Genomic DNA, 23362 nt, shown 5'->3' on the forward strand with positions numbered 1-23362 from the left:
GCGATAAGCCTAACTGCTATTAGTGCGCCTTTCGAAAACGATGTAAAGAAAGGTGCTTGAGCCGATTGCGAATAACAACGGGGCAGGCGAACAGCCCAGACTTCCCTAACACCTCTTAAGAACAGACCACGTTCATTTCAACAAAACCTTGACTTTGCGAGGTTAAATCCGTTCGTGTTGATTTCGTTTGGAAGCCGACATCGTACATGAGAAACAATTCACTGCCTTATACCCCGTCTATTATTTCAGCTAACACCGATGGCTGCCGCATTTGAAGGTAGATGGGTGCTACGTGGGCAGCTGGAAAACAATACTTGCATTGCAGTTTTGTGTGCTTAATGCTTCATATTAAAAGCCGTAGTCTAAACCTGTCATTTAACACTTGCTATAATTTGTGTTTACTTCAATGTTGTAGCAAGTTCTTGGTCTCCTCCAGGTTCAGTATCACGAGCATCTCTTGCTAGGCATCGGCCCGCAGGGTCGGAGGCGCTTCGGAAATGTTTGCGTATACGCTTGGCAACATTTCGTCGTCACATTTTCTTCATTAACTTTACCACAGAAGGCAGCTAAATGATATTCAGCTCTATTTGTCAACATGAAAAATATAAATCCAGTTGAATTGAATTGAATTTAATATAGACAGTCATGAAACGTTGCGCAAGCCCTTATAGCATACGCGTACTCCGCAGTCAACTGCTGCGCTAGAAAGTTTATCACATTCTGTACAGAACAAGTTGCATAGCTTTGGCCGCATATTTAATTCTTGCGGTACATATGCTTGAGATGCAATACATCTGTCATTTAAGGACAAGCTCGTCTCCCAATATAGAAAACGTCATAGATATGAGCCATAAGATTAGATATATGATAGCAGACAATAGAAAAACAGCTAGCTTTCTGTCTTCTTTTCCCCACCAGAATTTTTGATGATCTTGCCTATGCTTTTAAGAGCCTCCTGGTATTTACTCTGTTACCTCAATAGACCACCGTTAATTGCTCTTCCATTCGCCAGCTAGTAGCACGGAATAAAACTAACCTGCAAGCACGACGTGGGAATAAGTTATTCCTCATTTTTGTGCTTTTTTTCTTCCGCAGGTGGCGACACTGATGCCGCACACTGGTAAGTACTAATAGTACGTTTTTGTAACCGGCAAGTAGTTTAGAAACGAACCGATTTTTCTTATGCCTGTTTCACATACAAGCGGCATTGCTAGCGAATCCTGCCGCCACGGCGGGAAAACCTGTTTTGAGTCGTCGCTGAGATGAGCGGCGAGGTTTCAACAAGTTAGAAATTTTCGCTGCGACGCGCCGCTCATTCGCTCAGCCACTTGCATGTGAACCGGCCGTTAGGTTCGGCAAACAAGTCGCAGTGTTCAGGATAACGGGAAGTGATAAAAATATGGATACTGGGAGGGGAACTCAACACATTGCTTGCATTACACGGAATGAATAACATTTACAGGGCAAGTGGACAGCGTGCAACAAGTATAGTGCCGTACTACTACAAAAATAACGCCCCTTCACGATAGCTTATGCGCGGTCTGCGTTGATTCGGTCTACGTTTACATGCAATTGTTTGAGATGTGCACGCTCTCAGAACCAAGGTTTGTTCATGCGCAGGCGCTTAAAATCAACTCCATGCTGTTGAAAATTTGGGAGTGGACAAATGTTCCTTTACTCGAAAATTTAGCCGTGCAAGTCGAGCACACGACTTGAGATACGAATCCTTTTGGCTTACTCACTGGTATCTTTGGCTGTCGTAGACTTCTGATTTCAAACTCTTAGAACATGTCCGAAAAGACGTTTATCTACCGTAAAATTCTACCCTCAGCGTTCGTTACTTTACAGTTTCTGGCTATTGTACATTAATATTGCGATTTGAGCTCGTAAAATAAAACGCTACCGTTGGCCGATTTACTTGCTCTCAAAAATGGACATACGCTAATGCAATGTCGAAAATGAGGGCAGGAAAGAGGCAGCGTGGTGGCTCATAGTATAGCTTCGCGAACTTACCATCACATGCCCCAACATGCTACTAATGCCGAGAAGAGAACACAAAAGTCAGGGGCGAAGGAACTTCTCCTCCGAGAAAAGGTGCTCTCTTGAGTACGACATGCGTGATGAATGACCTGAAAATAACACCTGTGTACTAAGAAAAAGACTTACCTGAAAGAATTCGAGAGCGCTCCAGTATATGCCTGATGATATTGGGAAACATCCCACATTAGTGGCAAAGTCTTTGAACATTAAGTGCAGTCTCAAGTCATATAATGCACTTGCGTTCCACTGGCTTGCTAATTAGATGCAGGCCTTTTGCTTATTGGGGATATTACTTTGCGGTCTTCAATCAATCGTCGTGAAAATAAGCAACAACAAAAATGGTTTTCTCCTTTGTCAGTAGACCTATTGAATCATAAATAACGCATTTATTTGGTATAATGTCAAAGATTTTATGCATTTAAGCAGAGTTCTGCTCTTCGTAAAAAAAAATTAAAACGAAAAAAGCTTGATTAAAAGAGCCGAGAATGCCTCACCATTAGACTGTTTTTTGCTTTTTGAAGCATTGAGGACAGCACTTGCCAGGAGCCGCTATAGAAGCGTCGCTGTATCCACCTATCCTAACTACACAAACGAGTATTCACAAAACCACTTTCCAGAGCGTTTGCTCTCATTCCTGACCGCCGAGAATCTCATTCACTATAGCTTACTGCAGACATGAATATCAGAGCTGTTGCCAACTAAACCCGCGTGATAGAGAAGAGGTTAGATTGAAGCTCTTCCTAGCTGACTGCACACGTGAGCCATTGGCATTAAATGATGTGGATGCATGATGAAAGAGCTTGAATGCACGATGATCGCGCAGTGTTCTCAAGAGTCGCGATTGAATCTTGAAGCGCCCGAAGTTCATGCCCCAATAATTATTATTCCGTGCTCACACGGGATGTTTTCTCTTTCGTCTTCCCTTTGTACTATTTTTCATCACAAACTTGAAACAACTCGCCAAATTTTCGGTGTGGCTTAATGTTTTCTCTTGTTTTGTATCATACAATAAAAGGAATTTTTCAATAAAGCAAGAGGAAGGCGGTACCTTACAGAGAAAACTCTGATATCTAATGGCGCAAGTTACGCCAGATTGGAAAATTTAGATAGTAATCGGCATTGTCTTTGACAATCAGCACATATGTTCCCATTGTGTGAGACTAGATGCCTTGTTTGTAACTCCGCTGTTGAGCTGCTATTGCTGTGCCAGCCACTTGCTGCGCTAACATACAGAAGGCCACAACTTTCTTTTACCAACTGGGAGTACGTAGGCAGGCTTTCAAAGAAAGCTTGTTATGCATTTTATGACTCTGCGAGGGTACGCGTTAACGACTGTGTTGAAAAACGGTATACTTCCTACAAAAAATAGGTCCGTAACTTCACACCCTTTCTTAAGCACATTGCGCTAATCGCGTATCAAATGGATGGTCCTAGTTTCTTGCGTAGCATTAAAAAAAAAAAAATCTGGTTCCTTTCATGACATGCGAAAAACAAACGTATGTACTTATTGCCAGCATTGAAAGTAAGCTGTTTTCGGTTCAATGTTAGTGATCACGTTTGCTGCGTCACTGAAATGCATCCTATTGTTCTCAAATGCTGAGGAAGAATTAATGTCCCTAAAGGGATTGGCTGATTATTAGGACATGCGCAGAAACAGGATGACCCAAGGCTGAACTAACGATTGAAGGGTTTATAGTTGTTAGTTCAGACAAGTGTCGGGCTATTTCTGTGCATGTCGTAGTGTTCTATTGACCTCATCAGAGTTACGTATCGACTAGCTCAGTTGGAATTAGCACTGAAGAAACGATGTCCACGAAGCATTGCTGTCGCAGTGTTCATTTCATAATGCATTCGCATACCGTCGGCAGGCATTTTTCCTGTATTAGAGAGCTTTAGAATATGGTCGGTCGAATAGGGTGACCCTATCCGCATGCGCTTAGCGTTAGGGGAGCAGGTTCACATTTTCTGTCGATAGAACAGGGTCGCGGATGGTCGCTTTGAATTGCTTGAAGGCAGCGCCATGACGGCGGGAAAGAGAAGCTTTCAGAACAAATAAGTTAATATATATGCTGTATTATTTCATTGTGGAAATAAAACGACACGTAAACTGTTGTAATTACCAATTACTACTTAAGAAATGTGAAAAATGAGGCAAATAATTTCTTTTAATGCGAACACGTTCAATGCGAGACAAGATTATCCACCCTGTCGCGTCTGCATGGCAACCAAGCAACGCTTACTCCCTAAGCCTAGCAGCAGTCAAATATGGTCGGAATTTCACGATTCGAGCCGTTTTGTCGCTCGAATTGGATGTTGTGGGCATATTCAGACAAATAAAAAGCTTCGTTCCCTATTCATTTGCCGTGAACGCGAGCCTAGGTCAGTGCAGCGACACCGACGAATAGGTGGTGAGGCGAGCGGACGCCCCGATTTGCCGGACACTGCCATCATGCCCGACCCTATCGACATTTGGGTGCCAGGCTATTTCGCCAGTTTTGGGTTAGGATCGCGTGCTCAACCAAGAACTCAAGGGGCGTTAGCGTTCTGCTCATGAGCACTTGGGTCCCGCCATTCCCCTATTCCCCTAACCGATTGGGTGACCCTATTCTAAAGCTCTCTAGCCTCTGCGCATTAGTCAAGTAACTTTAAACAGCATGCGCTACTGCGCTTTGCAGGGTTAATTCCAGGATCTGTGTCATCACATTTACGCGATGAATTTAACAGCAAGATTTAGTTCGGGGAAGGCAGGAAAACACGTGCTAGTACTGTTAAAGCACCACGGGGAAAAAGTGAGATAAATACCGAACCTTTGAGGAAGCCAAAATTTAATATAAACATCAAACGTTTTTATGTCTATTGCGCACATATGCCACGCTCTTAACCCCCCTTCCACATTCCCCAGGTACCTTGGTGCTTCTCCCTTCAGCAGATTGATAATATTTATTAATGGACTAAGAAATGCCATTTTGGGTCACAGGGATAGCGCCGACTTGTACCATAAAGAAATCTTCTAAAAAATTAATCTGAAATAAAACCTATTACACGATCTCGTGTGTGAAAAACGCGAAAACGTTGATTTTCAAAAAAAAAAAAAACGATGTGGATAAATGAGTTGATGTTTAATGATGGTGGAGCTGACATAAACCTGCTAAATGAACGCAGTACCGAGGCACTCTACAATTTCCTCAAGTCAAATGCTACCCTTCCAAGCCTATAAAAAGAGTGTCCGGAGTCTCGGAGTCGTGATGCTACGTGCCGCTACACAAAATGGGAATGTAATGTATTTACTGGGTGATTACACTGCATCTGCCTGCATGGGTCTGCATAGGCCGGTAATATACCGAGTACCGAGCAGAACTTCAATGCTTCCGCGCAGCCTCTTTACCTCTTTATGATAAGGAGTACAGGGACATGTGTGGGAGCCTCGTTTTGCTGGCATGCCGATGTATTATAATATAGCGTGATTAGGGTAGTATTTTATGTTAATGATGGGTACAGCCTAGTGAAGTTGTCAATGGTGCTCTAAGGAAATTTATAATTGGCCGCCCTATGAAAATTATGTCCATCACTGTAACGGCGGCACCAATTAAGATAATTTGAAGTGAGCGCGAATGGATGCACTGCAATGGTCATGCCAAATGCTTTACTCATGCGAGTGAGACGTGAGCCAGCGCTTTTAGCATGTCGTCACGACGCGCCTATACTGTCCTCTATTTATTTAGGCCCCATTGAAGGGGTATTATATGAGGGGGTAGAATACTGAGCGGTACATTTCTTCGATGGACGATTTGAATGATGATGAGTCGGTCTGATCCACGATGGCGTTTGGCAGGACATTCCAGTCCCTTTCTGTATGAACGAAAAATGATGACAGATGCGCAGAAGTGCGGGCAGGGGGAGGATAGACGGCCTTCCCGTGGTTTGTGCGATTGGAGAGGCGATGTGCGGGGCTGATAATGGAGTTAAGCAATGGAGGATAATAGAACTTATGAAACAGACACAGTCTGGAAATTTTTCGGCGGTTCGCTAAGGTGGTGAGGCGAGCATTGCGTTTTAGTTCAGTTACACTTACATGATAAGAATAGGCTGAGAAAATGGAACGAGCTGAGCGACTTTGTACAGATTCTAGAGTAGTGGAAAGGTTATTTTGATGAGGGTCCCAGACCGCGCATGCATATTCTAATCTGGGACGAATAAGTGTTAAATAAGCAAGGGATTTCACTGATGGGGTTGCTAGTCGCAGGGTTCGTCGAAAATAACCAAGGGCGCGATTTGCCTGGTTAGTAACCTGAGGTATATGAAAAGACCAATTTAGATCAGGTGTCAAATGGATGCCTAAATACTTGTAAGTTGATACTGAAGAGATTTCTGCATTTCCGATTAGATATCTTGGAGATGGTTGTGAATGAGAAGTGATGTTTTTTTCACATTTAAGGACATTAGCCATGTATTACACCAGGTTAAAACGTGCTGAATGTCAGACTGGAGAAGCAAAATGTCAATGCTATTAGTTATAGGCCGGTAGATAACGCAATCGTCAGCGAACATGCGAATGTTAGAACATATGTTAGCAGGCAAATCATTAATATATATGAGAAAAAGAAGGGGGCCTAAGACGGTGCCTTGAGGTACCCCAGACATAACAGAAGAATAAGAAGATGAACATTTATTAGCAAAAACAAATTGCTGTCGATTAGTGAGAAAGCTGCATATCCAATTAAATACAGATTCGTTAAGATTAAGGCATGAAAGTTTTAGGAATAGTCGTTTGTGAGGAACTTTATCAAAAGCTTTTTCAAAATCGAGGAAGAGGGCGTCAATAGGAATGTTATGGTCAATGTTAGAGCCAAGATCATTAATAAAAAGGGCTAATTGTGTTTAGCAAGATAAACCTTTTAGGAAGTCATGCTGGTTAAAGTGTAAAAAGTTGACGGGCACTAGGAATTTTATATTTCGAGAAAAAATTATATGTTCCATTAGTTTAGAAGTGATACACATGACAGATATTGGTCGATAATTATGGCGAGAAGATGAAGGCCCTTTTTTGGGGACCGGGATGACACTGCCTATTTTCCAGTCAATTGGTATGATGGCTGATGAAGGGGATTGCTGAAAGATATGAGATAATATGGTGCTAGTAGCATGTTTTGTATTAACACTTTAGTATTAATGCCGTCAACACCAGCTGAGGAAGTTAATTTCAAGGAGTCGATTATTTTGACGATACCATCAGGTTCAAAGCTGAAATCCGCATAGGTGGAAAATTAAAAGAAGGGTTATTGGGTAATTCGTTATCCGGTTCGTGAGTGAAAACTGAGCTCAATGATAAATTCAAAACTTCCGCAACATCATGATCTTGAATTGTATTATTATCATCGTCACACAGTGTTATATTTCTGGTGGGTTAGGACTGATACATTTCCAGAATTGACGCGTGTTTTACGAATCATGTCGGGTAAGGTAGAAGAAAAAAATGACTGTTTAGTTTTGTATACTCGTAAGTTATAGGATCTTTCTGCTTCGTAATAATTTTGCCACGTGTTGGGGTTATTGGTTTTTTTGGCGGTTCGGAAAAGTATTTTATTTTTGTTATTCATGCGCTTTAGCACGGAATTGAACCAAGGTGATTCATGGCGCTCGGTTACGGTGATGGCAGGTATAAATTTTCTGATGAGAGCGTGCATATTGTTTCTGAATAACAGCCAATTAGTTTCAGGAGTGGGATCATGAAAATCGGTAAGAAACCAGGTTCGGAACGCATCAAGTTCCCTGTTCATGCTTTCATAGTCTCCTTTATCGTAAAGTGTGATTGTTTTAGTTATTTTTGGGGGGGCGGGGTAAGTGGCTGAGAAACGTGGCATGTATTATTGAGTGGTCACTGATTCCCGGCAGATTCAAAAGCGATATCAAGTTTTCTGTATGTGACGTTAGTATCAGATCTAATATATTAGATGACTGAGCGTTCTCTCTTGTTGGGCTGGTGATCAGTTGGGTGAGACCAAAAGTATGACAAATATTTAAGAAATCGCGCACGCAAGAATTAGTCGTGTCAGATGGGTTCTGCCAATTAATTTCGGGAAAGTTGAAGTCATCCAGGACAAAAAGACATGCGCGCGGAAGTTCAGAAGTTATCATATGAAGGGCGTTGCGGAAGGAAGGAATGAACGAAGCATCACTGTCTGGAGCACAATAACAAGAGCAGATTACTGTCGGCGGAAATGAGGATTTGGAACAGATGAATAATATCTCGATGGGACAGTCAATAGGCATAATATGGAATTTCAGGCTGTGGTGCGTTGTTATTAGAACGCCACCGCCTCGTTTACCGATGCGGTCGCGGCGAAAGACATCACAATTGCGGAATGCGTTCTGTACTTCGCTATCCGTTAGGTTCTCAGGTAACCATGTTTCTGTTGGCACGACTACCTTGCTTTCTGTGGTGCTGATTAGGCTAGACAGAGCATCGCGTTTAGGCAAGAGGCTTCTAATGTTAGTGTAAAGGACTGAGAACGAGTTGGGAGAGCTTTTTTGGGTTTGCTTGGTTGACAGCTATGGCGTTCTAGGTAAGACTGATTGCGATGCGCGATCGAATGTGTACGTGATGCCTCCGATTACCATCCTGTCGTGTCGGAGGGTAAACTTATTTTTTTTTGATGACTTTTAGCGTAATCTATGAAGTTTTTACTGGTAATACGAGTGTTACGAGAGTAGTCTTCGGAAACGCTGTGATTTGTACCCTTAAAGTGTTTTTCGTTTGAAAGAACCAGTTCCTTGGTTTTGAAGTGTGCGAACTTAACAATAATGGGCCTGTTCTTGTTAGTATTGAAATTACCTAGCCGATGGGCCCGTTCTATGTCCATAGGTTGAATTGTGAGGTTTAGTTCAGATTTGGAAATGTCAATTATGAGTTTCTCGGATTCGGCCCAGGTTTCGCGGTCAATATCCTTCCCACCAAAGAATACGAGGTTGGAACGACGGGCACTGTCCTCGCTGTCGTCTAGCCTATGTGCAAGGTCTGATAATTTGTTCGTTTTCTTGGGCGAGGTACTCGACGTCGTTTACTTGGGCTTTAAGGCGGTCTAGTGAGGCGCAATCTTCTTCAATTTTTGTTGGTCTTGATTTTATCTCTTTAAACGCTTTCTCTTGTTCAGCCAGTTTAGTATGAATGGACTTAATTTCGTTAAGAAGGGTTGTTTGTCCATTTTGTAACTCGTCCAATGCCTCAAGTAATTCACGGCGCGAATCTGCATTGCCTGAGCGGGTGTTAGGTCCAGGTCCAGGATTTAGTTCAGTGTCCCCGCATAGCAACAGAAGGTGGGAAATGACAAGTGCGCAGTCGCTTGCAATGGCAATACAACAAAGTGGACTCGGCAGCACTATCAAACCAGCGTAGCGTGTACGCTTCGCAAAAAGAGGGTAAGAATTGTTTACCTGCCCGAAGTAAAGGCGAGTCATTTCAGCGTGACTGTCTTTGGAAGTGCTGCCGAGTACACTCATCATTTCATTCCACGAACGCAGTGATTGCGAAGGAAGTTTCGAGCCGAATAGATGAAGGAAAAGAAGTCATGTTAGCAGTGTGCGCGTCGCACTAACCGGCCTGCGGTGCAAGGGCGCCGCAGGGGAAAAGAGTCTCCAGGACGCGTGAATGGCTATATAGCTGCAAAGGTGCCTTGTCGTCGTATTGCACAGGTGCCAACGATCGTCCTGTTTCGATGCAACAGGCAACAGAACGCGAGTTCGAGTTTCATTTCCACAAGTGTGGTCACTTATCATCGACTAATAGCAAACCTGTACACTTTGATTTCCCCTGGAGAACCTTGGAGTTATCTGTCCTGAACTTTATCTGATCCACATTAGCTATGAATTGTTGCGGATCGTGGAGTAAGCCCACTCTAACGAACGCTTTTTATCGCGTTCCATTCTTATTTGTTGTTTTACTCGTATCTGTTTTAGACTTTGGTTTTGTTCCTTTCTTCTGAAGCTGCGAATTCTTTAATGTTTCTTTTTTTATGCAACATACACACGATGATAAGGCATCAGGTCAACTCTCATCCAGCTATATCCCAAAGTAGGTTCGAGACAAACTAACCTCGCCTTGCGAATCGCAGGGAAGATATTCCCTATTCGCTTGTGACTTTTTTTTCTTTGTTAGCTCTCCAACTTTCACTTGAACAAACACAACGGTGATTTTGCACCTCCGTGTGGCTCGAACATTCAACTCCGACATCTCTCGCCTCCCGTCTGTCGAGCGAACGCGTCCCCTAAACTGCGACACTCACTCGCAGCTTTCACCCCGCGCTGAAAACCAGCTCTGTCGTCTCAGTTCGCACGTTTATTAGCCTCCACGTGGTGCGGACTAGGGGTGCTCAACGAAGCGTGCTCCCCCTGTCGGCAGCCAGTGCGATCAGGGTTGGGGCATCTGCGGTGACGATGACAGAAGCGTCGATGAAAGCCGGTCGGCCGGACCCGTTACACGCCATCGTTTTCTATTGCCCTCCCCACGAAAGGCGCATTGTTTTCTTCTTTTGTTATTTCTTGTGTTTTATAGCATTTTGACAGGTTTACGACACCACCGAGAGTCAGGTGTAGGGTCCCGGTTGCGTATCGCTGTAGTTTCAGCCCGGATTTCGTTTTGGTATGAGTCCCTCCAGGGCGCTTGTTTATGAGTGCGCATGCTGCAAAAGTGAAACGTAATCTCGGGACTTTTTTCATGTTTGTATTTTCTGTGCGCGCGTCTTTTGTCTAGAAGCTGGACACAACGACTTTCTTCGTCATTTTTTGTTGTCTTGCAGTTGTTTCAGGAAACAACAGCTTGCGTATAGCAATACGTCATAAATGGAGTGAAAAATGCAAAAAAAAAATCCCAGAGTTTAGCGGCCTCCTCTCGATGTGATTTAGTGTGCCAGATTAAACACTCTACGAAACGAAGAACCATTTGTTTAAAGCCGGTTTTTTGAGATGTACCTAGCCATGTTCCACCCCCTCTGCTCATGTTCCCACTTTGAGATTCGCTCGATGAAAACTTTCAGTTCCATGCGAACTATTGCAACGCACACAGAAAACTTTCGGTTCGTCGACCAGAAGAACAAGCTCGTAGAACGTTTTGACTCCTTGTCTCCATAGAAGCAGAAATAAAGAAAACTTCAAGAAGGCCTGATCGGTAAAACTTGACCTCTCACTCGGCAAGCAATGGTCGTGTAGGTCGAGCGAGTGTATCTGAGTTGCGCAAGGCTCGGCCTAGTTTACGGCCTAGGGGCCCAGACCGCAGATGGTGTCGTAAAAATAAAAACGCCGGGGTCTGGTCACTTACCGACATGAGCGGTAGTAAAACCGCAGTAAAGAACAGAGCGGCCGTCTTGCACTTACATATATATCGATGTACGCCGTCCGCAATCACTTACCGCGATTGCTGATCTCTTACTCAGCTTCAAAACCACTGAGTGTTCGTGTCTACTTTCCGAGCGGTACCCCTCCCCACTACCTCTCGTCCGCTGTTCCTTTTTTTTTTTTGCAAGGCTGATTTTCACTCTTGTCTAACTCGTGCCGTATGTTTATATTTCGTTATCCTGAATAAGCTTGAATTGACTTTTCCAATGTAATAGATTTTAAAATCCCGGCCGGTGTCGCCCTGTAAAGCTGCGACAATTAAAATGACGGATAAAAATTACCTCAAATATTTCTCGCTACTGGCCCGCATCCCCGGTATCCGAACGAAAAGTTACTGGGTTACATAGCGGGTTTTTCAAATAAAATAAAAAAATGTTTCGTAGAAAGTATGCGAAGGTGTCTTTAATATTTTCAGAAAAATTCTTTTAAAAGATATCGTGAAAACGAAACTGCTGCATAGAAGAGAGAACCAAAACTCTGTTGCACACGGAGAAAATTGTCAGGAACACCGTGATCACAGAATGCAGTGAAGAAATTATGCATGTACACATCATAATGTTCAGTTGATATACAAAGAAACATTCGACCAAGGATTACCCTTTGGGGTTGTTTCGCTTGCACTCAATCTAAAAATCGCAAAGAACACGGGCACTGCCTCATTTTGCGACCATCGCAATGCGGCCGCCCCAGTCTGGATTCGAGAACACACTTTCGCGCTAAAGCCGCTGAACCCCAAGATCACTGAGTCACCGCGGAGGGGGGGGGGGGGGGGGGGGGGTGATAATTTTCCTCTCTAGACTGGTTAGACAGCCCACCCAGACGCTGTTCCTCGCAGGCCAGGCGGGCATCAACCAGCTGGGCGGCGTGTTCGTGAACGGCCGGCCGCTGCCGGACTACATCCGGCGCCGCATTGTCGAGCTGGCGCTGATGGGCGTCAGGCCGTGCGACATCTCGCGACAGCTGCTTGTCTCGCACGGATGCGTCTCCAAGATACTGACGCGCTTCTACGAGACGGGCTCCATCAAGCCAGGCTCCATCGGGGGGAGCAAGCCCAAGGTGAGGGTTTTCCTTCTTTCTTACTCTTTCTTTCTTTCCTTCTTCCTCTCTTTATTTCCTTCTTTCTCTCTTTCTTTCACTCTTTCTTTGTTTCTTTCCTTCTTTCATTCTGTCTTTCAATTCATTCCCTTGTTTCTTTCCTTTCCTTCTTTCTTTCTGTCTTTCAATTCATTTCTTTCTTTCTTTCTTTCTTTCTTTCTTTCTTTCTTTCTTTCTTTCTTTCTTTCTTTCTTTCTTTCAATTCATTTCTTTCTTTCTTTCTTTCTTTCAATTCATTTCTTTCTTTCTCTCTTTCTTTCAATTCATTTCTTTCTTTCTCTCTTTCTTTCAATTCATTTCTTTCTTTCTTTCTTCCAATTCATTTCTTTCTTTCACTCTTTCTTTCACTCTATCTTTGTTCGCGCGGGTGCGATCCCGGCTGCGGCGGCTGAATTTCGATGAAGGCGAAATTCCAGAGACCCGTGTGCTGTGCGATGTCAGTGCACGTTAAAGAACCCCAGGTGGTCGAAATTTCCGGAGCCCTTCACTACGGCGTCTCTCATAGCCTCAGTCGCTTTGGGACGTTAAACCCTAACAAATCAAATCTTTCTTTGTTTCTTTCACTCTTTCTTTTTTTCTTTCACTCTTTCTTTTTTCTTTCACTCTTTCTTTGCTTCTTTCTTTCTTTCTTTCTTTCTTTCTTTCTTTCTTTCTTTCTTTCTTTCTTTCTTTCTTTCTTTCTTTCTTTCTTTCTTTCTTTCTTTCTTTCTTTCAATTCATTTCTTTCTTTCTCTCTTTCTTTCAATTCATTTCTTTCTTTCTTTCTTTCTTCCAATTCATTTCTTTCTTTCACTCTTTCTTTCACTCTATCTTTGTTCGCGCGGGTTCGATCCCGGCTGCGGCGGCTGAATTTCGATGAAGGCGAAATTCCAGAGACCCGTGTGCTGTGCGATGTCAGTGCACGTTAAAGAACCCCAGGTGGTCGAAATTTCCGGAGCCCTTCACTACGGCGTCTCTCATAGCCTCAGTCGCTTTGGGACGTTAAACCCTAACAAATCAAATCTTTCTTTGTTTCTTTCACTCTTTCTTTTTTTCTTTCACTCTTTCTTTTTTCTTTCACTCTTTCTTTGCTTCTTTCTTTCTTTCTTTCTTTCTTTCTTTCTTTCTTTCTTTCTTTCTTTCTTTCTTTCTTTCTTTATGTCTTTCTTTCAATTCATTTCCTTCTTTCTTTCTTTCTTTCTTTCTTTCTTTCTTTCTTTCTTTCTTTCTTTCTTTATGTCTTTCTTTCAATTCATTTCCTTCTTTCTCTCTTTCTTTCTGTCTTTCTTTCTTTCAATTCATTTCCTTCTTTCTCTCTTTCTGTCTTCCTTTCTTTCTTCCGCTTTCCATCTTGTACTCTATCTTTCCTTTTTTCAGGGTACCAAATTGGTTTCATCTATCCATTAACCTCCCCGCCTTTCCTCCCCCTCCAACTCATCCTCCTGTTCTCTTTCTTTCTATCGCTCTCTCTTCCACGCCGCGGGTGCGCGATGTCTTTCTCCCCCGCTCAGGTGTCCAATCCCCAGGTGATGCGGCGCATGCTGCGATACAAGAACGACACCGGCCCCGGCTGGGACGTGCGCCAGCTCCTCCCCCACCACCAGCAGCAGCAGCCCCACCAGCAGCACCACCAGCCGCAGTCACAGCACGCACAGCCCGACCACCCGCTTGGCGCCGGTGTTGAGCACGGCCTGGCCTCGCCTCCGTCGGCTTCCAGGGTTCTGCGATGCGCGGCCGAGTGTTCGGCGCTCGCCTCACCGACCGGTACGAAACTCTTGCGTAGCATGTTTTTGTCACAACGTCCACCATTCGCAGCAACTCTCGGGGCCGCTGGATGTGCTTTGGGACGCAGGTATAGCGGTGAATTTGCGGTACTGCACAAGCTCCAATGCACTGCTAGGGTGCGGACAAAAGTTCGCCTGACATCTGCAGACATGTGGAACTCGAAGAGTGCCGTAGATGGGCAACTGTACGTCCTAAAGCAAGCCCCGTTGCCTATGGACGTCTGACTGACACTGTACACTTGCTCGAAATGAACGCCTGTTTTGTACTTGACAACAGATGACGCACAGCAGAGGTTAAGATTTCGATCCTGCAAACCAGTCCCTATATGACAACGATATCTGCGCTCAGTCACGTTCACTGTTATTTATGAGAAACCTTAACAGGTGAAGATGTGTGTTGATTCAGCGCTGATTTGCTTTTCACTGTGAACACGCGAACACACACAAAGTTAGTTTCAACTTTTTGCTCGCACGCGGCTTCCATAGAATACTTACGGCATGATGTGAAATAATTGCTATTTTTTCGCACTGAAGGATACGAAAATAGATTTTGTGCTGACCTTTTGATATTATAATCAGCCCAGATCAAGTTCACTGGTTCGTGTTTTATTACAAGCTGTTATTTTGCCACTATGTCGCCAACCAACCATGTGTGGAGCATTGCTTGCATCGATTTAACACTGCTCGTCATAGGAGCTTGCAATCAAACTCATCAACTGAACATATGTGCCACTGTTTATTCTTATTTTGCGTAATACCCCTGTGGCTGAAGATGTAACCCGGGATATCACTGTACCATTTTTGTAAGGGGGATTTTTGTCGAGTGGAGGTACCGCTATCTTTTTCAGTAAACGCAAGAAACGACAGTTTTTTTTTTTGTCAAAACCAAGAAAAGCTTCAGCTTCATTAGTAATTCTAGGCAAACTAAGACGAACTTCATTCGGAAACTACGGTGAACCTGAAGCCGAACCCATTCGAAAAGTTCTGAGCTTTTCCGTAAGACTGCTGTCAAGAAGACAAAAACTTCTCCAGAAATTGGTCATGTGAGGGATTTGAACCAGCGGCGGCGCAAAGAGAACAGCGTCGTTTCCCGATACTTTGGTCCTTGGCCTTTGCCGCAACCTCTTGTGCTGCGTGTGATAACTGGCAGCCTCTTACGCAGTGTTTCGAAAATTGCCTTCTTCGAGGTCGTTCATCCATGGTTGTGCTGTGAATATTTGCCAAGGCCTTTGAAAAACGGGTGATGGCTACGGCCCGTCAAATCCGAAAGCAATGAGGCACGCCGAATGCGCTGCCCAGTGTTAAATAAATAATCGCTTGAACGCGACCGCACGTACGTAGCGTGCCAAAAGTGGTGAAAATAGTCGAGAGCCCAGTCCACGTAACAAAACCGGCTGATAACGAAGGTTCCCGAAGGGGCGAAAGCAGTCATGGAGACGATACGTGTTTCTGGGCTTGATAGGAAACAAGCGGGTGAAAGCAGGTACATGTTCAATACTCAAAAGAGGTACTAATCCATGCACGAGTGCGCTCACCAAAATACATGTGCCATTCTAGGATGCGTTAGGCACTTCCTGCAGTACATTTCATGCTTACTTCTATTTTCAACTACGAAACAGACAATTAACTTTTTAAGCACTGCGTCTCCTTCCCCGACTGCTTTTGACTCCCATGGGTTTCTCTTTCTGCGCGTCCAACAGTGGACGTGACGGGTGGCCTGGCCGAACCGCTACCGCTCGCCGTAGGGCCCTACTACCCGAGCCCTTACCTGGCGCTGCAACACGTGACCACCTGTCTGCCCACAATATCGCAACAGCCGCACCAGCCACATCCTCAAGCGAGGCAGGCTCACCAGCAGCAGCAACAGCAGAATGTCTTGCAGAACGGCCTCGGCCAGATGGCGCTGCCTTCCACCTCGTCCGCCATGTTTGCGGCTTCCGCCGCCTCGCGGCCCTCGACGTCACACAACTCCGGCGGGCTTCTCTTCCAGAGGAAAAACCGTAACAGGCCGTAGGTACCTCGAGCGTAAAACATCGCAAATTTCACACCAGAACCAGTGACTGCATTAAAGCTCCGGTAAATTGCATTAGTGGAAATGTATTACCTTCGTAGAATGTATTCGAAAGACTTTTACAGAGCTCCAGGACTTCTGAAGGCACTTGACAGTCCATGAGAGGATACTTAGCTTGACACCATGGCACCAGACAGTGCATCCCAATAACATAGCAAGTGGAGAAAAATTTAGGCTCGTACTAGCTTTGTTCGTGAGAATATTTTCTCAGAGAGGGCACTTAAACTGGGGATGAAAAGAATTTGGCTTGGTAGAATGACAAGACCTTCGGAAGATCCTAGCCTTAGGAATACCACCAGTGGTGCAGTTTGTGCGTTGTCCCTTGGAAGTGGCATAATAGCGAAGGTTAAACTCTGTGTACTTTTGTCCTCTCACCAAAGCGACCTGTCTGTTCGGACCTTTCACGTGACTTTCCTGCTGCACATACGTCTAAGTTCATAAAGAGAATGGGGTCTAAGTGACACTAGCAGGGACCCTTTCTTCTGAAGAATTGAGTAAAGAATCATTTGTGCAGCACATTTAATGTGGGTGAAAAGAAAGACAACACATGACGCTGATGTTAAGTCAGAAAGCTAACTTAGCAAGCTACTCGACTGAGTACAGAAATAGAGATATATCTAGACCTTTAACGTAAATGGATTAGAGTTGGCATGAGTACAGCTCCAATGCTTTCAATTTTTTACAGAGTCGAAAGTAATGAATGTGCGCAACTTTGTTAAATAGAAGTAGAGAGAAGGTTTATGTATCTCAACTGTCCTGCAGGAAGAGCAGTGATATCAGGTTTAGCTGACTCCTCTCGTCACCGCCCCACTGTCGCCACCACAAAACAAAGGTTGGCTCTGCGGAACACACCGCGTTTACGTGGCAAAGCACTCTTTACAAGACAAATTTGATATTTTGTCTAATAATAAGGAAACAAATAAAAAATAAACTTTCACCGCAAAAAAAAGAAGCAAAATAAAATAACAGAAACGGTCATGGAAGCAACATAGGTGCATATAAACCTAGACACCTACGCACATTCAAAAATAAACACGCTTACACTCATGCGATCGTTTCGTGACGTTCGAGTGTTTGCGCTGAAAAAGAATTTTGTTTTCATGAACTGCCTCCAACCAATCCAGATCATAGCACTGTTCTTAAAACACGAGGTTTAGGACAAAGTTAGGTAACACTTTTTGTTGAAAATATACTGTCATGTTTTCTCACCTCTTGGGCGAATTTCCATCAAGATTTATATCTGAGATTGAAATGCCAAGCTGAAATGAGACTGCCTTGCGACAAGCCGCATTTAATTGTCAGAACAATGAACTCGTATTCTCAATCGGCTTTATTCGGTCACACAAGACATAACTAATCACCCCCTAAAAAATGAGCTTTCCTGCAACGATATAACCACATCCAGCGCCAAGCGTTCTTCCCGCAATTATTTCGAACTCGTGTTCACTGAGTGCCCTCCAGTCACATTAGGTGCTCCTTCTGCAGTTATCGGTACAATAAGTGTGACATGCGTAACTCTGCTTACTTTAATTTCGGCTGCCCCTGAATAGACGCAGTGTTTGCACAGCGGTAACTGTTATAGGCCTGCCTTTTGGGCTGGGCGTAATTGTTGTAGTCGTAGTTGGCATTCCCGAATTGTGGTAACTACGGTAACCGTGGAAAGAAGCTTAGGAGGGTTGCACTGACATCACCCGTGACGTCACTGGAACGCGCCATTGGAACGCACCATGCTTAGTGGTCCGAACCCAGTGAAGTTACGCGTGACAGCGTAGTTCCTCTGCCTCGCAACTCCTCCCACTGCTGTGGCGACTTCCCGAAACACATTCATTGACTTCGTATTTCAGCATCAGTACAAGACCTACATCGCATCTGCAACGCATCTGCAACTATCGTGGTCTGGGAGATAAGCGCTACTAGAAAAGCGAGTATGTCTCATAAACAGAAAGAGTGGTCTCAACTGTACATATGCGCTTCGCTCTCAGAATTCTTTATCTCAATATATTGCAAAATGAAAATTCCTCGACAGCTGTCGCTCAACCTCGCGTTACAGATTGGTAACCGTCCTGTCAGTTTTCCTGTGTCAGCGTCCCCTTCAGTGTATTCGCTCTGTTTGCCAGCAATGAATGACCAATGGGCCGAAATCTGCACGCTGCTAGGTTTAGAAGTAAACCTAGGGAGAGCCAATACTACGCGGCACCAGCGACCGATCACTGACTTACTTCTCTGTGTGCACGCAGAGAAACGAACGAGGTCGACTCCGAGGATGAGGTGGACGACCAGGACTCCTCAGACGAGCAAGCGACATCCAGGAGGCGGCCTAGCGCAGGCAGCAAGGGCGTCACCTCCTACTCCATCGAGGAAATCCTAAAAAAACCAGGCGACGCTACAACCGGCAGGTCAAAGATCTCATCCAGGAGAACGCCTTGGAACTCGGACGACGGAAACGCGAGCGGCACATCGGCACACCATCCTAAGAGTGAGTGGATGCTATTTCTAGACTCATTTCGAATTATTTTAATGGGATGGTATTAGAAGCCTCATCTGGAAAAGAATGCATCTTCGGTAATACCATTATCAGGACTGAACGTGACAACAATACCTTTCGGTGCGTCTTCACTGCGTCCGTGTCACTAGTTCTGGACAACTTCGGGCTAACATCTAACCACCATCTAAATCACCCGAGGTGATGTCTGGTTGTGTGCTGGCAGACGTGCAAGGGTCCGCAAACGCTATCATGAAAGAATGACATAGTGATGTAAATCTGTTGATGTAAAGGCATCAACAGCTTCTAATCATCTCGCATTGCCAACCCATATTGTAAATAGCTTTTCTGCCTTGTGCTTATTATCTTGACCATGTATTGGTAATTTAGATTTTGCCCGGCAGTGGCCAGGAAGTTTTCTGTAAGCCTGAGATCATAGCGCTCACATTTCCTCCAGGGGCCTGCGTGGACGTGATGATGATTTTTACGTGTATCAGCACGTGCACACAGGAATTACCCCTCTGCTATCTTTCTGGCATAAGTTAAGGAGAGATCGCCGAAAGGCGCTGTATGCAAGCTTTCTTCGACATATCGTGTAATGTGTTTTATTTATGTCACTTGGTTTTTCATCGTTTCCTTTCATTTTTTTTTTTCATTAAAGAGCATTACGGTAAACATCGGAGGCACACAGACTTGTAGAACCCTTTCTCTAGCATCTTTATCCCGGGAGTGTTCACTCTCTCCGCTCCCATGGCGGACATGTAACCGCGAAAGACTTCCGATGCCTAAATAGACATCTGAACAGAAGAAGGTCGTTATTGTGTAATAAGTTAGTGTGTTCACGTGAAAGCAGGTTTTTCGTCCCTCGCCGGTCGCATGGGCGAGTAACTTGACTGCTTACATCCCATCCATACAGTTCATAAAAAGGGCAGTTTGTAATAAACACCAGAAGCCTAGAATTAACTACTCTTCTCATTTATGTATGAGACCTAACTTGCTAGGCAATGTTCTCTAGTAACGTCCGGGAAAGGGCACTAGCCACACAGTTTCCGTTATGATGTTCGTAATGTGGCGGCACAACCTTAACAACCTCGCAAAACCAACATCAGGTGTAGGTGTAGAAATCGTCATGACCACCACCAACGAGCACTGAAGGTGCTGCTAAGTGCTTCTGTCCGCGAACACCTCGTAAAAAGCGCCCTCTGGCCATCTCGAGTGGTTAACGAAGCGTGCCGGCCCATAAGCACCTGTGGTCAGTTTCCTTACTCCTGTGGACATTAAGCGCGCGAAACGATGCGCCCCAGCAGCAACGATGCACTTTGGTCTCCTCACTCTCGTCTCCCGTTCCCGACTAGCCACACAGAGAACTCGATGTCGACACACGATGAACGGTGTGCCGTTATATACACGTCGTTTATGACACCGCCGCGCGCCCCGCAAGCAGCTCGTCAAAGCCGGTTTTCCACAAGAGCTGTTGCGACGCGACCCTCTCCATCTGTGCGGGGCTGGCCAGACGAGAATTCAATTAGTTCTCCCCCTCGCCCGCGAGTGGCGCCACGCGCCACCGACGGTGCGCGGCGGCGGCGCACCGCGCGTAGCGCGCACGCGCCGACCGTGATTACGACTGCTGCTACTAGCGCCACGTTGTGGCAGGAGCGATAGGTGTCACGCTCCGCGGCCTCACGGACGGCTCATTTCATGGCGATTGGAAGCTGACGACAAAAACGCGGTTAATCTTTTCCCCCTCCGGCTTCCAGAGGGCGCCCAGTGCACACCCCTAGGGGTGCTGTATGCTTTACCCTAGTATCCCGTTGTGTTGTGTGAAAACCAACGCTCCCTCACTCAAGGCACCGCTTTCCATCCTTCCTTTTTTGCCTTTTTTTTTCAGGGCGAGACCCGCTGGAGGTATAAGGGAGAATTCCCAGAGGGCACTTTGTTCGTCCAGCGTTGACTTTTTCAACCGCGCCGCTTCAGCGGTCGTCTTTTTTATTTTTCTTGGTTCTATTTATGTGGTTCTTTGCTCTCAGCACTTGTGGCAGAAGAGAGGGTGCTGTAGATAGAAATCAGCAAACCAACCTGTGGGCTTATCATGGTGCGTTGGGGAGATCGATGGCGTCCCCCGGGAATCTCCCGCCGCAAATAAAATGACGTGTGGAGTGGTTCTTGAATAGAGGGAAAACGAATTTAGATTTGTGTCCACTGATAGCAGCCAGGCTGGTGCTCGCGCGTCCGCGTTCCGAAAATTGATGCGGCTCTCAGGCAGGACCGGGAGGTGCTCGAGCATTTTGTATCCCGCGGTGCTTTCCGTGTTAGTGGTTTTTTTTCGTGCGATTATTGTCAGCATACCGGAAGGTTTACTCGCGAAACGAATGCAGACAAGTAGAGTTTTGTCTGCTGTCTGTAAAACAGGCGCCCTCGTGACCTTCTCCACGCAAGGAGGTGACTGCCTAAACACCCACAAGAAAACCAAAACGGATATACTTTACAGCCAATACCAGCTGTTATTATGAGGGCTCGATTTAACGCCGATTAGTCGATCAACAGGACTGGTCACACGGGCGAGACGCGAAGCGGTTCCCAGAGGGCTCCTGGACAGTTAGGAGCCCTGTTGGATATCAAGAGCCACATTTCTGTTTTTGGACCCCGTAAAGTTGATTACTCGTTCTCTTCCTGGTTAATGACATTTTAGTCGAAATCAAGAGGAAGAAATGAGCTTGGGCAGGGCATGTAATGCAACGGCAAGATAACCGCTGGTCCTTAATGGTAACGGAGAAGATTCCAAGAGAAGGCAAGCGTAGCAGGGGGCGGCAGAAAGTAAGGTGGGTGGATGAGATTAAGAAGTTTGCGGGGATACGGCGCCCGCAACTAGCAAAGGGCAGGGTTAATTGGAGATACATGGGATAGGCCTTTGCTCTGCAGTGGGTTTAGTCAAGCTGATGAATGATGACATAGGGTGAAAAGTTACAACACGTACTGAAGTTAACTTGTTAATCTAGATGCAATATGTCGTTCATATAGAGGTAAGAAGTTTCGTTCATCTGTTTGCGCTTCACACCCACATCTTTCCTGCACCCGACTAATTTTCCAGGCCACGCAAAGCAGGAACAAGAATCGAGCCTGGAAGCCGAAGTGACGTCATCATCAGCCGATGCCGAGTGCAACGGTCTGCCACACGTTGCATCCCAACAGCACCTGGCCGAGCAGACAACTGCCGCCGCGGCTGCAGCTGCAGCAGCCGCAGCCGTAGCCGCTTTCCAGCCGCAAGCAGCCGCGCTGGCCCTCTGGGCCGGTGCCGCGGCCGGTCCGGGAGGTGTGGGCTTCGCGTCCTTCCCGTTCACGAGGTTCGCGCCCATGATGGCGCCCTTCCCCTGCTCCTATTTCTCGCAAATGGCCGCCATCTACCCGCACGCCCAGCAGCCGCAGCCGTCGTCGTCGTCTTCGCCCGCCGTTGAGTCGTCGGCGATTGCGCTGGACAGCAACGTCGTGGCCGACTCGGCCACATCGCCATCGCCAGCGGCGGAGAGCCCGCCGAGCTCGGTGCATCCGAAGCCGAGTTCGCTGGCGCTGAGCCCGTGATAAATAGCCTCACGCACGTGTTGTTGCTTTCCTTGTAAACTTGTTGGGGAGTTTTAGCGAATAGATCGACTATAGTGTTTGGCATGCGAACGGAGTGCTGAGCCCGTGTAATTGTATTGGAATTGCATTTTTTTTTGTTTTTCCGGCTACTCGTCACTGGCTGGAGCGAACGCTTGTGCTTTGCTTGAATTGATAATGAAGAGCAAATGCGGGGTGAAACGTCGCTCCATCCAATGATGAACAACGGGAAGAACAATATTAGGATAGAATCGGAATCGAACTGTTATGTTACCCTGGCTCTGAAAGAAGGTTGACTGGTTCCCCGAGGCCTTGTGCATCCTTGTTTTCTTGTATTTAAGCTGAAGTAAGCGCAAGCACTTCTGAAGTGAACTGTCGCCAAGAAAGTTCATTCGATCAAATGTGAGATGTCTTACAATGGCTGGCAGCAGCTGTTCTGATGAAGCGATAAGAAAAGTTGTATGATTTATGTGGGAAACAAAAGTTGCGAAAGCCTACACAATGGTCACTTAAAGGAGACAAATAAGGCGGAACAACTTCTCTGCGCAGGCGCAATGACCGCGTCCCGTCATGATGATGTAGCGCTGTAGTCCTCCGCAGCACGGGAGCTTTCTGTTGCGTAGTGAGGCATTCAGGGCAGCGTATTGTTTTAGCAGCGATCACACATAAAGAATTCGCTGTCAGTGACATCCTGTTGCAGATTATATCAGTTGCTAAGTACTGCCCGGTCACTAGCGCATTGAGGTTTACGACGTAGGCAGGTCAAAGGAAGGGCCGATCATGACACTCTTTCCACCTAGACTGCTTAAGGGGGCACAAATGTGTATTTAGGAAAATAGTCGCTGGACAAGTGACTCTGATTAGGAAAAAGAGTTACTTAGAAAAGCGTGAATGTAGAGCTGAAGGCAGCGGTTCGAAGTAGGCGCGAGT

The 23362-nt window shown here is 45.6% G+C and overlaps 1 protein-coding gene across 2 annotated transcripts; it reads left to right on the plus strand.

Moving 5' to 3' along the window:
* The first annotated feature begins 12258 nt into the window (after nt 1–12258).
* LOC149358795 (uncharacterized) lies at nt 12259–22805 on the plus strand. Of its 2 annotated transcripts, none has more exons than XM_089568914.1 (5): nt 12259–12483; nt 14013–14265; nt 15986–16295; nt 18594–18832; nt 21927–22805. In XM_089568914.1, the coding sequence occupies exons 1-5, from the start codon at nt 12355–12357 to the stop codon at nt 22412–22414; spliced, it is 1419 nt and encodes a 472-aa protein (XP_089425040.1). In that variant the 5' UTR covers nt 12259–12354; the 3' UTR covers nt 22415–22805. The 2 variants fall into 2 exon arrangements, with proteins under 2 accessions (XP_089425040.1, XP_089425042.1); XM_089568916.1 differs by having other exon boundaries at nt 14028–14265.
* The last annotated feature ends 557 nt before the right edge of the window (nt 22806–23362 follow it).

The sequence above is a fragment of the Amblyomma mixtum genome, chromosome 2, assembly GCF_055824585.1.
Source record: "Amblyomma mixtum isolate Tamu chromosome 2, ASM5582458v1, whole genome shotgun sequence".
Lineage (NCBI taxonomy): Eukaryota > Metazoa > Arthropoda > Arachnida > Ixodida > Ixodidae > Amblyomma > Amblyomma mixtum.

Bases quoted from the DNA above. Each gene is read 5' to 3' on its own strand.
- LOC149358795 (XM_089568914.1), top strand. From the start codon at position 12,355: ATGGGCGTCAGGCCGTGCGACATCTCGCGACAGCTGCTTGTCTCGCAC. The intron at 12,484-14,012 runs GTGAGGGTTTTC...TCCCCCGCTCAG, and splicing joins TCGGGGGGAGCAAGCCCAAG to GTGTCCAATCCCCAGGTGAT. The intron at 18,833-21,926 runs GTGAGTGGATGC...CTAATTTTCCAG, and splicing joins ATCGGCACACCATCCTAAGA to GCCACGCAAAGCAGGAACAA.